The sequence below is a fragment of the Pyrus communis genome, chromosome 6, assembly GCF_963583255.1.
Source record: "Pyrus communis chromosome 6, drPyrComm1.1, whole genome shotgun sequence".
Taxonomy (NCBI): domain Eukaryota; kingdom Viridiplantae; phylum Streptophyta; class Magnoliopsida; order Rosales; family Rosaceae; genus Pyrus; species Pyrus communis.
This window is the reverse complement of record NC_084808.1, coordinates 12550967-12566066: the sequence shown is the minus strand read 5'-3', so window position 1 is coordinate 12566066 and position 15100 is coordinate 12550967. Positions and strand designations below refer to the sequence as shown.

At 42.6% G+C, this 15100-nt stretch overlaps 2 protein-coding genes across 2 annotated transcripts; both read left to right on the top strand.

The window, feature by feature from the left end:
* Positions 1-8639: 8639 nt before the first annotated feature.
* Positions 8640-9218, top strand: LOC137736048 (uncharacterized). The gene has a single exon (XM_068475390.1). The coding sequence runs from the start codon at positions 8640-8642 to the stop codon at positions 9216-9218; it is 579 nt and encodes a 192-aa protein (XP_068331491.1).
* A 718-nt stretch (positions 9219-9936) lies between these two features.
* On the top strand, positions 9937-10296 carry LOC137736047 (uncharacterized). The gene has a single exon (XM_068475389.1). It carries the CDS (start codon positions 9937-9939, stop codon positions 10294-10296), a length of 360 nt encoding a protein of 119 aa, XP_068331490.1.
* The last annotated feature ends 4804 nt before the right edge of the window (positions 10297-15100 follow it).

Here is a 15100-nt window from a genome sequence, read left to right as displayed (position 1 = left end):
TTCATAATATTCATATAGGGTCAAGGAGTTTAGCTGTGAAAAATCATCAAAATCGGAGTTAAACTAACCGTTAAATCATGATTTTTCGATGATAACCATTGAAAACTTTTGTCCCGTTACTTGATCTCTGAATGTTTGTTTGTTGAAATTTTTGGCGTATGCGATCTCGAAGCATATACAAAGATGTTTGACGGTTGGATCGTTGAAACTAGTTTCGTAGAATACGTATCCTATCAAAACAATGGATTTACTAACACTTCGAGTTTATTCATACTTTCATTAAGTATAACATAAGATTTTGTGGTATCCGCTGGTGTAAATATTTTAAATTGAAGATCGAGTTCATTCATTGTATTCATGTAGAGTCAAGGAGTGTAGATATAAAAAAATCATCAAAATCGGAGTTAAAATAACCGTTAAATCGTGATTTTTCGTTAATAACTGTCGAAAAGTTTTGTCCCGTTACTTGATATTTGAATGTTTCTTTTTTGCAATTTTTGGCATATGCGATCTCGAAGTATATACAAACAAGTTTGACGGTTGGATCATTGAAACTAGTTTCATAGAATGCGTATCCCATCAAAATAATAGATTCACTAACACTTAGTGTTTATTCATACTTTCATTGAGTATAACATAAGATTTTGTGATATCCACTATTGTAAATATTTTAAATTGAAGATCGAGTTAATTCAATGTATTCGTATAGGGTCAAGGAGTGTAATTGTAAAAAAATCATCAAAATCGGAGTTAAAATAACCGTTAAAACGTGATTTTTCGTTGATAACCGTCGAAAAGTTTTGTCCTGTTACTTGATCTCTGAATGTTTGTTTTTTGAAATTTTTTGCGCATACGATCTCAAAGCATATACAAACATGTTTGACGGTTGGATTGTTGAAACTAGTTTCATAGAATGCATATCCCATCAAAACAATAGATTCACTAACACTTAAGAGTGTATTCATACTTTCATTAAGTATAACATAAGATTTTATGGTATCCACTAGTGTAAATATTTTAAATTGAAGATTGAGTTCATTCCTTGTATTCATACAGAGTCAAGGAGTGTAGCTATAAAAAATCATCAAAATCGAAGTTAAAATAACCGTTAAATCGTGATTTTTTGTTAATAACTGTCGAAAAATTTTGTCCCCTTACTTGATCTTTGAATGTTTGTTTTTTGTGATTTTTTGCGTATGCGATCTCAAAGCATATACAAACAAGTTTGACGGTTGGATCGTTGAAATTAGTTTCGTAGAATGTGTATCCCATCAAATCGATAAATACACTAACACTTAAATGTTTATTCATACTTTCATTAAGTATAAGATAAGATTTTGTGGTATCCACTAGTGTAAATATTTTAAATTGAAGATCGAGTTCTTTCATGATATTCATATAGGGTCAAGGAGTGTAGCTGTAAAAAAATCATCAAAATCGAAGTTAAACTAACCGTTAAATCGTGATTTGTCGTTGATAACCGTTGAAAACTTTTGTCCCGTTACTTGATCTCTGAATGTTTGTTTTTTGAAATTTTTGGCGTATGCAATCTCGAAGCATATACAAACATGTTTGACGGTTGGATCGTTGTGGATCGTTGAAACTAGTTTCGTAGAATGCGTATCGTATCAAAACAATAGATTCACTAACAATTAAAGTTTATTCATACTTTTATTAAGTATAACATAAGATTTTGTGGTATCCACTAATGTAAATATTTTAAATTGAAGATCTAGTTCATTCATTGTATTCATATAGAGGTTCATTCATTGTATTCATATAGAGTCAAGGAGTGTAGCTATAAAAAATCATCCAAATCGGAGTTAAAATAACCATTAAATCGTGATTTTTCGTTAATATCCGTCGAAAATTTTTGTCCCGTTACTTGATATCTGAATGTTTGTTTTTTGCAATTATTGGCGTATGCGATCTCGAAGTATATACAAACAAGTTTGACGGTTGGATTGTTGAAACTTGTTTCGTAGAATGTGTATCCCATCAAAATAAAAGATTCACTAACACTTAAGTGTTTATTCATACTTTCATTAAGTATAACATAAGATTTTGTAGTATCCACTAGTGTAAATATTTTAAATTGAAGATCAAGTTCATTCATTATATTCGTATAGGGTCAAGGAGTGTAGCTGTAAAAAAAGCAACAAAATCGGAGTTAAAATAACCATTAAATCGTGATTTTTCGTTGATAATGTAGACATCGAAATTTCAGTGAAATAAATGTTAACCAATGTATTAAAATTACAACATTTATTTATTTCACCTACATCACATACTCATTTCACCTGCAACTTCCACTTACTTCACCAACCTCACACACTTATTTCACCTACATCACACACTCATTTCACCTACAACTTCCACTTACTTCACCAACCTCACACACTTACTTCACCTACAACATCCACCCACTTCACCAAAAAAATGGATGGTGGTGATTCACTCTCAAAGCCTATAAATAGGCTTCTCCATCAAGAAAAAAAAAAGAGAAATTGACATACACACCAAAACCTTGAAGACTTGAAACTCTAAAGCTCTCAAGAAAATCCCGAAGGATCAAGAAAGCAATCTTCGTTCTTCATCAAATCCTCCTTCAAGATCAAGCCCCAACGGCCCTTGAAGAACTCCCACCAACTCAAGATCAAGCCCCGATGGCCCCTTGAAGAAAGTGTTCATCATTCATCATCCGTTCATCCTAAGATCAAGCCCCAACGGCCCTTTGGATCAACAACCTCAACAAACCCATACACCCATTCTTCAAGATCAAGCCCAACGCCCCTTGAAGATCCATTCATCAACTGTTCATCCTTAGATCAAGCCCCGACGGCCCTTTGGATCAACAACTCATCCACAAACCTACACCCTACGAAGATAGAATCAAAGGATCAAATTACAAAGAGATTGTAACCCCAAAATCATTAATACAAAATATATTTTGTACACGTATTCTTGTTTATTGTTTCAAGAATTTTTCGTGTTTACAAATTTGGCACGCCCGGTGGGACTCCTCTACCTCTCATCTCTATCCTCAAATCATCGAAAAACGCAACTGGCATCAAGAAAGGATCAAGCTATACCTACAATCAAAGCAAAGAACAAGAACATCATCGCCGCAAGTGGTGATATTTCGGGCATCACAACCCGAAGTAAGGCAAGAGCTTTTTTTGCCGCAGCTTCCACCCCTGCATCAACTTTGTCAAAGGAACAAGAGCACCTGAGGCACGAACCTGTGATCACCCGAGCCTCGCTAAGGGCGTCAAGAGGAGAGAGCCCGAGGAAATACTCAGAGTCCCTACTCTCCGACGCTGATTCGAGCGGCAGTACAACCATGCAAGTCATGACCACTGGAGCAACTTCAATCGAGGAGCAGCTAGCTCAGATGAATGAAGCAATCGCAAAGCTCACACGGACTGTGGAAGAGAAGGACTTGCAGATTGCCGTACTTGTCAACCAACTAGATGCGCTGCCCGACGTGAAAGTCGACCCAAATGTTGGCCTATTAAAGAAAGAAGTCGACGAAAAAGAGGAGCCACCAGCGGAGAAAGTTGAAGAGAAGCCGAAGCTAGACCAAGCAACGGCATTCATGGGATCTCTCTCTATCCAGCAGCTACAAGAGATGATAGCAAGCACTATCAAGACACAGTACGAAGGAAGCTCGCATGACTCCGTACTGTACTCAAAGCCTTACTCCAAGAAGATTGATGCTTTGAAGATGCCAAGGGGTTATCAGCCCCCAAAATTCATGCAGTTCGGTGGAAAAGGCAACCTGAAACAACATGTCGCCCATTTCATTGAAACTTGCAACAATGATGGGACAGAGGGGGACTACCTCGTCAAACAATTCGTGCGTTCGCTGAAAAGTAACGCTTTTGACTGGTACACCGACCTCGAACCCGAGTCTATCAATAGTTGGGACTAGCTAGAAAGGGAATTCTTCAACCACTTCTACAGCACTCGCCGTACTGTAAGCATGCTAGAGCTGATCAGTACTAAACATTGGAACGATGAACCTGTCGTCGATTACATCAATAGATGGCACTCCTTAAGTCTAGATTGCAAAGATCGGCTTTCTGAAACCTCTGCCATTGAGATGTGCATTCAAGGCATGCATTGAGGGTTACATTACATCCTCCAAGGCATAAAACCAAGAACATTCGAAGAGCTGGCAACTCGTTCCCACGACATGGAGCTGAGTATTGCTAATCACGGGAAAAATGAGCCGATTACTAACTTCAAGAAGGATAAAGTATTCACCCCAAATGTAGACAAGACTGGGAAGAAGCTCGCTAAGGAAGCTTTCACTGTCAACACTACCCCCATTAAGAACTCCTCAGCGCCCATCAAGATCTCCTCCAAAAAGAAAGCGAATGAGATAAAGAAAGGTGAGCCTTCTCGCACCCAAGACAGATACAAGAGCACCTTAAGAGAGTTGGAACAGAAAACGTACCCTTTTCCTGACTCTGACATGGCTGCTATGTTAGATGACTTGCTGGAAAAAAAGGTGATTGAGCTACCCGAATGCAAGCGTCCTGAAGAAATGAATCGCATAGACGATCCTAGGTACTGCAAGTACCATCGTATTGTGAGCCATCTTGTTGGCAAGTGCTTCGTTCTTAAAGAACTCATCATGAAGCTAGCACAACAAGGGCAAATTGAGCTCGACCTTGAGGACACGGTTGCGACGCATACCACTACAATTGCGTTTGGATCGTTCGATCCCGTGCCTCTCCAAGCGACGCCTGACCATTCCCGTGAATGCTCAAGCGGCACGGTACCTCCTACACAACCATCACTGGAGGGAAGCGACCAAGATGCACGTACCGATGATGAAGAAGGATGGATATTGGTAACCTACAAAAAGACAAGGAAACCAAGACCACGAGTCATACAGCCAAAGGTGGAACAAAGAAGAAATCACCACGGCCGCAACAATGGGAAGCCTAAAAGAAACATAAAGGATGATGAGACAACATATGCTGGGGAACCTATGGAGCAGGAGCCACGCATTCCCGTTTCCTTACATGAGTACTTCCCGAATGACTTTTTCCACCAGTGCACTACCGTCGCCTGTCACATGGTTGAAGTAGAAATAGAAGAGCCCTCAAAAGGCAAAGCCATCGCCACTGAGGTAGAAAAGACCCTCACCCCCGAAGAAGGTCTGCCAATACACTTTAGCATCGAGGAAACGTTACAATTGCCAAAAAGGATGCGAAGAGCACTAGCAGCAGTCTTAGCAAGTCCCAGCGACCACGAAGTGCAAGAAAGTAACGATGAAGGCTCGAAGCTTCAGCCACATGAATGTGCCACATGTTGTGGCACCCATGACGCAATTAACTTCACTGACGAATACCTACTGCTGGGATCAAAGCCTCACAACCGTCCTCTCTTCGTCTCGGGGTACGTAAGGGAATACAAAGTCAACCGCATGCTTGTGGATGGTGGGTCGGCCATAAACATCATGCCAAAATCAACAATGACCATAATCGGCATCAAGGTGAATGAACTATCCCTGAGCCGTCTGCTGATCCAGGGTTTTAACCAAGGAGGACAAAGGGCGATGGGCATGATTCGAGTAGAGATGACCATTGGTGAGCTCAGATCAAGCACGATATTCCACGTGATTGATGCAAGAACTTCCTACAGCTTGCTCTTAGGAAGACCTTGGATCCACGCAAATGGGGTAGTGCCATCCATCCTTCACCAATGCCTAAAATTTTACCGAGAAGGAGTGAAGGTGATCCAGGGTGACACCAAGCCATTCACCGAAGCCGAATCACACTTTGCAGACGCCAAGTTCTACATGGACGAAGACATGGTACCTGAAGCTCTTCCGGAAGAGATCAAATCCATGGGCAAAGCAGCACCTAAAAAGTAGGAGTGGCAAGCCATGCCTAAAAAGCAAAAAGAGCAAGCCGTGCCATCTTCAAGCAAAGACGATAACGAGTTGGCTAAACCTACAACAACCAAAGGGAGTAGGATGCCTTCAGAAAGACCAAACGCACCCATATTCCAGTATATCCCGATGTCAAAAAGAAAGAATGGTCAATCTCCATTCGAAACTGGAACAAGAAAAGCCGACACACAGTGGCACACGGATAATGTGAAGTTGCTCAAGACGAATGCAGTTTTTCCTCTGACACAGCTAGGGGGTGCTAAGGTCGCAAGACTACCACAAGGCTTCATAAAAGCTCTACCAAAGAAGGTGGAATCAAGCTTTCTCCTAACCAAGAGGACCGAGGAAGGTTTCGACCCAAACGCCTACAAACTCATGTCGAAGGCCGGGTACGACTTCACTTCTTCTGCTACGGCTGGAAAGAAGGTTTCAAACACTGTCAATGACGAAGAACGTAACCTCACCAAAACTCAAAAGAAGTTGAAGGAGCATGGTTACGGAGTTGACAACAACAAAGCCGGACTTGGCTTCACACCAAATGCACCTGTGATGATTTCAAACAAAGCAAAAAACATTAGCGCTCAATACGTCAGCGTGGGCATCGAACAAGACCAAGAAGAGCCTAAACCTGCCCCTCGGATGTCGGTCTTTGGTAGGATGAGCCATTCAAGCTCCAGAATTTCGGTGCTTAATCACATTGGTGGTCAAGACCGAACCTCTGTCTTCAAGAGGCTTAACGCGCCAACATCCCAAAGCTCTGTTTTTGAAAGGTTGTTAAAACTTAAAAAACAAAGCAATACAGCTATCTCTCATCTGCGACGATTAGCTTCGGAAAGATTTGAAGATAATGAGAAGCCTTCTAGAAAGAGGAAGACAACGCCAAAGGAAGAAAAGCTCGATGGGTTAGCAGAAAAATGCGACTTTCGAAGCTTTATTCCTTCAAGGATGAAACACCAAGCAATCCTAGAGGTCGACACAAATGGACCACTGAAAGTAAGAAGACGTACTATCATCCACACCGGACAATCCTTATGCCAACAAGCTCGAGAAGACAGCACTGAAGAGGAGGTCCAAGATGTTTTCCACATCACGGTTCAAGAAGGTAAAGAAGACGAAATCCTCGAGGAAGATGTCACTGCTGCACCACCACAGCTCGAAGATGGGAGGCAAGCCACGGTTGACGATCTTCATAAGTGCATTATTAAGTATGGATGAGAAAGAGGAGTATTATCAGCTGTTGTTAGAGTACAAAGACGTCTTTGCTTGGACCTACAAAGAAATGCCCGGCCTGGACCCTATCATCGTTGTTCATCATCTTGCCGTCAGGCCTGGAACACGACCGATAAAGCAAACTCAAAGACGCTATCGATCTGAGCTTATCCCACAAATCGAGGTCGAGATCGACAAGCTAATCGAAGCAGGCTTTATTCGAGAAGTGCAATACCCCAAGTGGATCTCCAACATCGTCATTGTCCTTAAGAAATCAGGACAAATACGTGTTTGCGTAGACTTTCGGGACCTCAACGATGTTTGCCCAAATGATGACTTCCCCTTGCCAATCATTGAAATCATGGTGGATGCAACCACTGGCCATGAAGCATTATCATTCATGGATGGCTCTTCTGGTTACAATCAAATTCGCATGGCCCTCGAAGATGAAGAACTAACAGCCTTTCGTACTCCAAAAGGTATCTACTGCTACAAGGTGATGCCCTTTGGTCTAAAGAACGCCGGAGCTACGTATCAACGCGCAATGCAAAAAATCTTCAATGACATGCTACACAAAAACGTAGAATGTTACGTAGATGATGTGGTAGTTAAGACAAAGAAAAGATCAGACCACTTAAAGGATCTGCGAATAGTGTTCGAAAGGCTGCGAAAATACAACCTCAAGATGAACCCGTTAAAGTGTGCATTTGGTGTCACCTCTGGAAAATTCCTCGGCTTCATCGTCAAGCATCGTGGTATTGAAGTGGACCAATCAAAGATCAAGGCCATTTAAAGCATGCCCAAGCCAAGAAACCTGCATGAGCTGAAAAGTCTACAAGGACGCCTAGCTTTCATCAGACGCTTCATCTCCAACCTTGCAGGGCGTTGTCAACCGTTTAGTCGCCTTATGAAGAAAGATGCTCCATTCGTATGGGACGAAGCATGCCATAATGCTTTTGAAAGCATAAAGAAATATTTGTCAAGTCCACCTGTCCTGGGGGCACCTGTGCCCGGGAAACCGCTCATATTGTACATTGCTGCTCAGGAAAGTTCAATCGGAGCACTCTTGGCACAAAAGAATGAATCCCAGAAAGAATGAGCACTTTACTACCTCAGTCGAACTCTCACCGGTGCTGAGTTGAACTATTCCCCAATAGAAAAGATGTGCCTCGCTTTGGTGTCTGCCATTCAGAAGCTTAGACATTACATGCATGCTTACACCATCCACCTGGTTGCTAAAGCCGACCCTGTCAAATACGTTATGTCCAAGCCAGTCTTGACAGGGCGACTCGCTAAATGGGCATTGCTTCTTAATCAATATGAGATCATCTACGTCCCAGCTAAAGCAGTCAAGGGACAAGCACTAGCAGACTTCCTTGCCGATCATCCAATCCCGGCTGATTGGAAAATCTCAGACGACTTGCCTGACGAGGAGGTGTTCTACATCGACATCTTCCCGACATGAACGATGTTCTTCGACGGATCCGCACGAGCAGACGGAGCGGGGGCAGGAGTAGTATTCATGTCGCCACAAAGGCAAATACTACCTTACTTCTTCCAACTGAGTGAGCTATGCTCCAACAATGTTGCTGAGTACCAAGCATTGATCATCGGACTCCAAATGGCGATCAACATGGAAATCACAGCTCTTGAGGTATATGGCGATTCTAAGCTCATAATCAATCAGCTCTTAACCGAATATGAGGTGAGGAAAGATGATCTTGTCCCATACTTTCGGCTGGCGACTCAACTGCTACAAAAGTTCGAAGCCGTGACACTAGAACATGTGCCAAGAAAGGAAAATCAAATGGCAGACGCTCTCACAAATCTGGCCTCGAGTATGACACTAGGAAAAGATGAAGCTACAGACGTGCCAGTTTGCCAAAGATGGGTGATTCCGCTCGTTAATGAAATGTCACTGGACGATACAAACGCCATCTCAGTACTTCCAGTCGATGCTGAAGAGTGGAGACAGCCGCTGATCGACTACTTAGAACACGGAAAGCTTCTAGATGATCTTAGACGCCGTTCCGAAATACGTCGACGAGCGCCTCGCTTCCTTTACTACAAAGGAACACTCTACCGACGCTCTTTTGAATGAGTGCTCCTGAGATGCCTAGGTGAGGAAGAAGCCAATCAAGCCATGGAAGAAGCACATTCAGGTGTGTGTGGAGCGCATCAGTCTGGACCAAAGCTACATTTCCAACTCAAAAGAATGGGTTACTACTGGCCGAGCATGGTGAAGGACTGCCTGGAACATGCCAAAAGGTGCCAAGCCTGCCAATTCCACGCCAACTTCATACATCAACCGCCTGAACCATTACACCCTACAGTTGCTTCATGGTCGTTCGACGCATGGGGATAGGACGTTATAGGACCAATTACGCCAAAGTCATCTGCAGGAGAAGCTTACATCCTAGCTGCAACAGATTACTTCTCCAAGTGGGCTGAAGCCATACCTTTAAGGGAAGTAAAAAAGGAAACTGTTTTTCGTTTCATCAAGGAGCATATCATCCACCGATATGGTGTGCCTCGCTACATTATCACTGACAACAGAAAGCAGTTCTCCAATCGACTCGTGGACGAGCTTTGCGATAAATACAAGTTCAAGCAGCACAAGTCTTCCATGTATCATGCTCCGGTCAACGGCCTCGCGGAAGCATTCAACAAGACGTTGTGCAACCTCCTGAAAAAGGTAATCGGAAGCGCTTTGGGCATATAGGACTACACATAGGACTCCCACCCAAGCTACGCCTTATTCTCTCGTATATGGCGTGGAAGCTATTCTACCGCTCGAAAGTCAAATCCCCTTACTAAGGATGGCTATACAAGAAGGCTTGACTGATGAAGAAAATGCGAAGTTGCGCCTTCAAGAGTTGGAAGCACTGGATGAAAGAAGGCTCGAAGCTCAACAACACTTGGAATGCTATCAAGCACGGTTATCCAAGGCATTCAACAAGAAAGTCCGCCCAAGGTCTTTCCAAGTCGGAGATCTCGTGCTGGCATTGCGTAGACCTATCATCATAACTCACAAGACAAAAAGCAAGTTCACATCAAAGTGGGACGAACCCTACGTAATACAAGAGGTCTACACCAACGGCGCCTACTTAATTATGGCAGAAGACGGCTTGAAGATTGGCCCCATCAACGGTAGATTTTTGAAGCGTTACTACCTTTAAAGCAAACGCGCCACGCTCCTGGCCCGCAAGAGCATAAACTGTGTACAGCAAAATCATCATCAAAATCACCATTAAAATTAAAAAAAAAAAAAAAAAAACATCACTCATTTGAACTACGTCATGACTTGATCCCTCCTCAACTAAGGGTACGTAGGCAACTTGAAACTTCAAAGCTTCAAGTACAGTCACATCATCAACAAAAAATACAAACACTTTGAAGAATAAAGAGCAAATTCAAGAATACAAACACTTCATTTCTTTAAAGGAAAAAAGTCAGCCCTAAAGTCTGATTACAAAAAAAAGCAGAAGACACTACTTGAAAACTATATCCCTAAAACTACGGAGGTGATCTTCAAGCAAGCCTTCCAAAGTCTTCAAAGTCTCTACCTCGGTGGGAAACAAGATGGGCAATTCCATGGCCATGTCTTTCTCTTGTTCTAGGCGTGAAATCTCCTCTTGGCATCAAGAAAGTGTAGCTCCCTGCTCCCCGAGAACACTTTCAAGTCGTGATGCTTTGATGCCCAACTATTCTTGCTCTCGTATCAACGTATCTAGACGCACCTGGACGGAAGCTAAAGAAGTCTATATGGCTTGATAATCTCCCGAATCAGCTTGCTGAGAAGATCGGACTTGGGTTAGTGACAAGTCTATTGCTGCAAGCTGATGAGCTCTAACATCGGGACTCAACTTCTTCGAGAAAATAGCATTAAAAAGACAGCAGCTGCTGGGTGGCTTTGACTTCAATAAAGGGCTGCCTGATTTAAGTGATGCCCTCTCTCCTTCCTCCACCATAAGACAGCAAATATTGCAGCGATTGTGCAATGGTTGCGCAGTGATGATGTGATCCCATATATATATATATATATATGTTTGTGTACAAGAACCCAGAGAAACAGATGAAGTACGGGGACTGCGCAAATAATGGTGCGGTGACTATGCAAACAGCAATTCACATGCAATGAAGGATGTAATAAGATGATTGTACAAATAATTAAAAAAAAAAAAAAGCGTCTGCATGCGGTGCAGCAAGAAACCCAATAGTGCCAATCTACCATACTCGTCATCAGAACAATGTACACGCACACAAAAAGAAGGCGCAAGCTACTGTTAGCAAGTCAAGAAGAAAAAGGAAAAGAGATGGTGGCGACAGAATTATTGCAAAGAAGAAAATAAGGGAAGGATGGTGCACGGCACCACTTACAAAAGTGTGATTAAAAAAAAAAAAAAAAAAAAAAAAAAGGAAATAGCACATCTTGGTGATATATATGTTTTATCTGTATTTAGCACAATACACTGAATAAAATAAAGCATGTCCATTGATCTCCGAGAAATTACAAATGCGTACCAACAAAAAAAAAAGATGGAGCTTTCACAAAGGTTGCTCACGTGAAGCCCCACTACTTGGCAAAACTCCAAGAGCGGGAGGCATCGAAGATAGATCATTCGAGACCTCAATACTTGGTTGAACGCTAGATGATGAAGGCAAAAGGTGCCTCTGGAAGAAAGCCGCAAGCCTTTGACGGTCACTTTGAATTCGACCTTCAGATTCTTGCAGCTGATCAAGCTTCCTCTTCATGCTCGTCGAATAATTATTTGCAAGCATGTACAAATCACTATTCTCACACTTATGATGTTTAATCTCTTGTCTAAGATTTTCCACCTCCGCCATCAATGATTCAACTTGATGGGTTCGAGCAAGTAGGCGTTGGCCCATGTTAGACACAGAGCCCGCACACTGAACACTGAGAGCTAGGGACTCTTGAACGGCCAACTCATCGGACCGTCTTGAAAGCAGCCTATTATCTCTAGGAGTGAGGAGGTTCCTAGCTACTATCGTAGCTGTTGTTGCATCTTTCATCAAGGAGTCTTCACCTGTAAGAGGGCCATTAGAAGATAAGAAAGACAGGCACCATATATTACCCTGACGCGGCGCACCCGTATCACCGCTGAGACTCAAATCTAAGCAAATGTTAGATAGGTTAGCCATTTTCAAAGATGTTAAAAGAGAAGGGTTGGATGGAGTAAAATCTCAAAAAAAAAAAAAAAAACACCGGAGACGATTTTCACGAATAGGCAATCTTCAAAGTGTGCATGTTGGATGTGATTGATACCTCTATAAAAGGAGAGGCAACACAGCAACCGATTCAAAAAAATTGAAGAGACACCACTCTTCAAATCTTAAAAGCCAGATCTCCTGCGTAAAGTTCGTCAATGCTTTTCAGACGCAACCTCAGCTTTTCAAATAACACGTGCAACTTTGTCAAAGATCTCTGACAAAGTTGAAAACGCGTGAAGGTCATTATCCCAACCACCACACTTTTGCCGACAAGCGTGGGTGACAAAGCCGCACCCGCACTACTACTTGTCATTAAAATCCCTATATATATCAACATTCATGGCAAGGCATACATCAAAAAACGCATGACTCTTCTTCTCGGCCGAGAATGTAGCTGCAACCAAACCTCTCAATATGCTCAGTTTTCTTCTTCCCTTGAGAACACCTATTCAACCAAGTCTTCGAGAGTAAACGTATCCCATATCATTAGGGTTGAAAGCCAGAGTATCTCATAGCATGCCTTTCCCTCGTCCTTTCCTTTGTTCTTGTTCTTCCCTGAAAGACAGAGAGAGAGAGAGATATCAGTCGGCACTTGGAATCAAGCTTCCCGTTTGGAGCCGACTGCCTGTAATCCCTTCTCTGATTGCTTATCCAGCCCTGCTCTCAAGTACTCATCTTCAACCATTGATGTACCCTCAAAGAAGATACCAGATGCCTGGAGTACAGATGAGGCAAGAGGAAACGGTAGATCGAAGCATGTGGAGACAAGCGCAACAAATATATGTGCTGATTCATTCGTTGCTTCTTCAAAAGCAAAAGTATCTCATATCATCAAGGGCGAAAACAAAGGTATCTCATATCATGCTTTTTCCCTGTCTTTTCCTTTGCCTTTGCTCTTGCCTCTAAGACAAGGAGAAAGAAAGCAATCAGTCGGAACCCGAAATCAAACTTCTGATCTGGAACTGATTGCCCAGAACCTTTGCCTGGTTGTTTACCTAGCGTTGCTCTCGAGTACTCATCTTCAATTGTTGGTGAGTCTCGAATTCCCTCAGCGCATACTCCAGGACAGGTGACGGAGTGTCGGCTCTTTACAATGAAGCTACCAAGCATAGATGAATTACTGAGAAATGATGCCCTGAAAGACCATTTAAAGGCAAAGGGTTGCGCACCACCTCGGGCTATGTAAAAGAAACAAGCAGAGAAGAATGCGGTACAAAGAGCTGGAACAAATTGCTGGAGCGCGACGCCTTCCCCTGCAGAACCATCCAGACAGAGGAGTTTAAGTCAAATCCAAGCTCGACATCATTGTTCTAATCAACGAGCTCGAGAAGCCTCAACAACCCTCTGCTGGCGCCGTCGCCAAAGAGCAAAGCCTCGTCGCGCAACGCTGTTAAATCGTCAACACTTCTTCAAAAAGCAAAAGTATCTCATATCATGCTTTCTCCATGTCCTTTCCTTTGTCCTTGTTCTTACTCGCAGGGCAAAGAGAAAGAGAGCAATCAGCCGGCACTTGGAATCAATCTTCCGATCTGGAACCGACTGCCTTGAATCTATTCCCTGGTTGCTTACCTAGCGTTGCTCTCAAGTAATCATCTTCAACGGTTGATACACTTCCAGAGAAAGGACCACATCTGCCTGGAGAACAGCTAAGACGAGTGACAATGAAACATCAATCTTGTGGATCGTCAGCAAACGCAACAACTGCATATGCTGAGTCATCCTCTAACCCTCTTCAATATGAATTGGAAAGATTGAACAAAGAAACAGGTCATCACCTCCACCTCGTGCTTGCCTGCCATGTGTCTGAATCCTGAAACCGCTCATGGTCCTATTTTCACTCAAGATCAATCCTCGATGGCCCTTGAAGAAATTACTAGTCCGATTCAAAATCAAGTGTTCACCACCCTTGAATCAAATTCAACTCCAGATAAAAAGAGTAAGTTCAGACCTTCGGAGAAGACCAAAAGAATCCTCCAGCCCAGTTCAAGATTAAGCCTGTGGAAAATCAACGATTGGAGGAAACCAGAAAATCTTCCAGTCGAATTCAAGTTCAAGCCCCGACAGCCCTTGAAGAAATTTCCAGCCCAATTCAAGATCAAGCCTCGACGACCCTTGGGTTGACATCTACATTAAGGGACTTCAAAACGCATCTTCTACACGTGACAAGCACATGTATACGACACGCCTTGAAGTGGGGGCATTTGTAGACATCGAAATTTCAGTGAAATAAATGTTAACCAATGTATTAAAATTACAACATTTATTTATTTCACCTACATCACACACTCATTTCACCTACAACTTCCACTTACTTCACCAACCTCACACGCTTATTTCACCTACATCACACACTCATTTCACCTACAACTTCCACTTACTTCACCAACCTCACACACTTACTTCACCTACAACATCCACCCACTTCACCAAAAAAAATGGATGGTGGTGATTCACTCTCAAAGCCTATAAATAGGCTTCTCCATCAATAAAAAAAAAAGAGAAATTGAAATACACACCAAAACCTTGAAGCCTTGAAACTCTAAAGCTCTCAAGAAAATCCCAAAGGATCAAGAAAGCAATCTTCGTTTTTCGTCAAATCCTCCTTCAAGATCAAGCCCCAACGGCCCTTGAAGAACTCCCACCAACTCAAGATCAAGCCCCGATGGCCCCTTGAAGAAAGTGTTCATCATTCATCATCCGTTCATCCTAAGATCAAGCCCTAACGGCCCTTTGGATCAACAACCTCAA

Excerpts from the sequence above, each read along its gene's own strand:
- LOC137736047 (XM_068475389.1), top strand. The coding sequence starts at position 9,937 with ATGGCTATACAAGAAGGCTTGACTGATGAAGAAAATGCGAAGTTGCGC.
- LOC137736048 (XM_068475390.1), top strand. The coding sequence starts at position 8,640 with ATGTCGCCACAAAGGCAAATACTACCTTACTTCTTCCAACTGAGTGAG.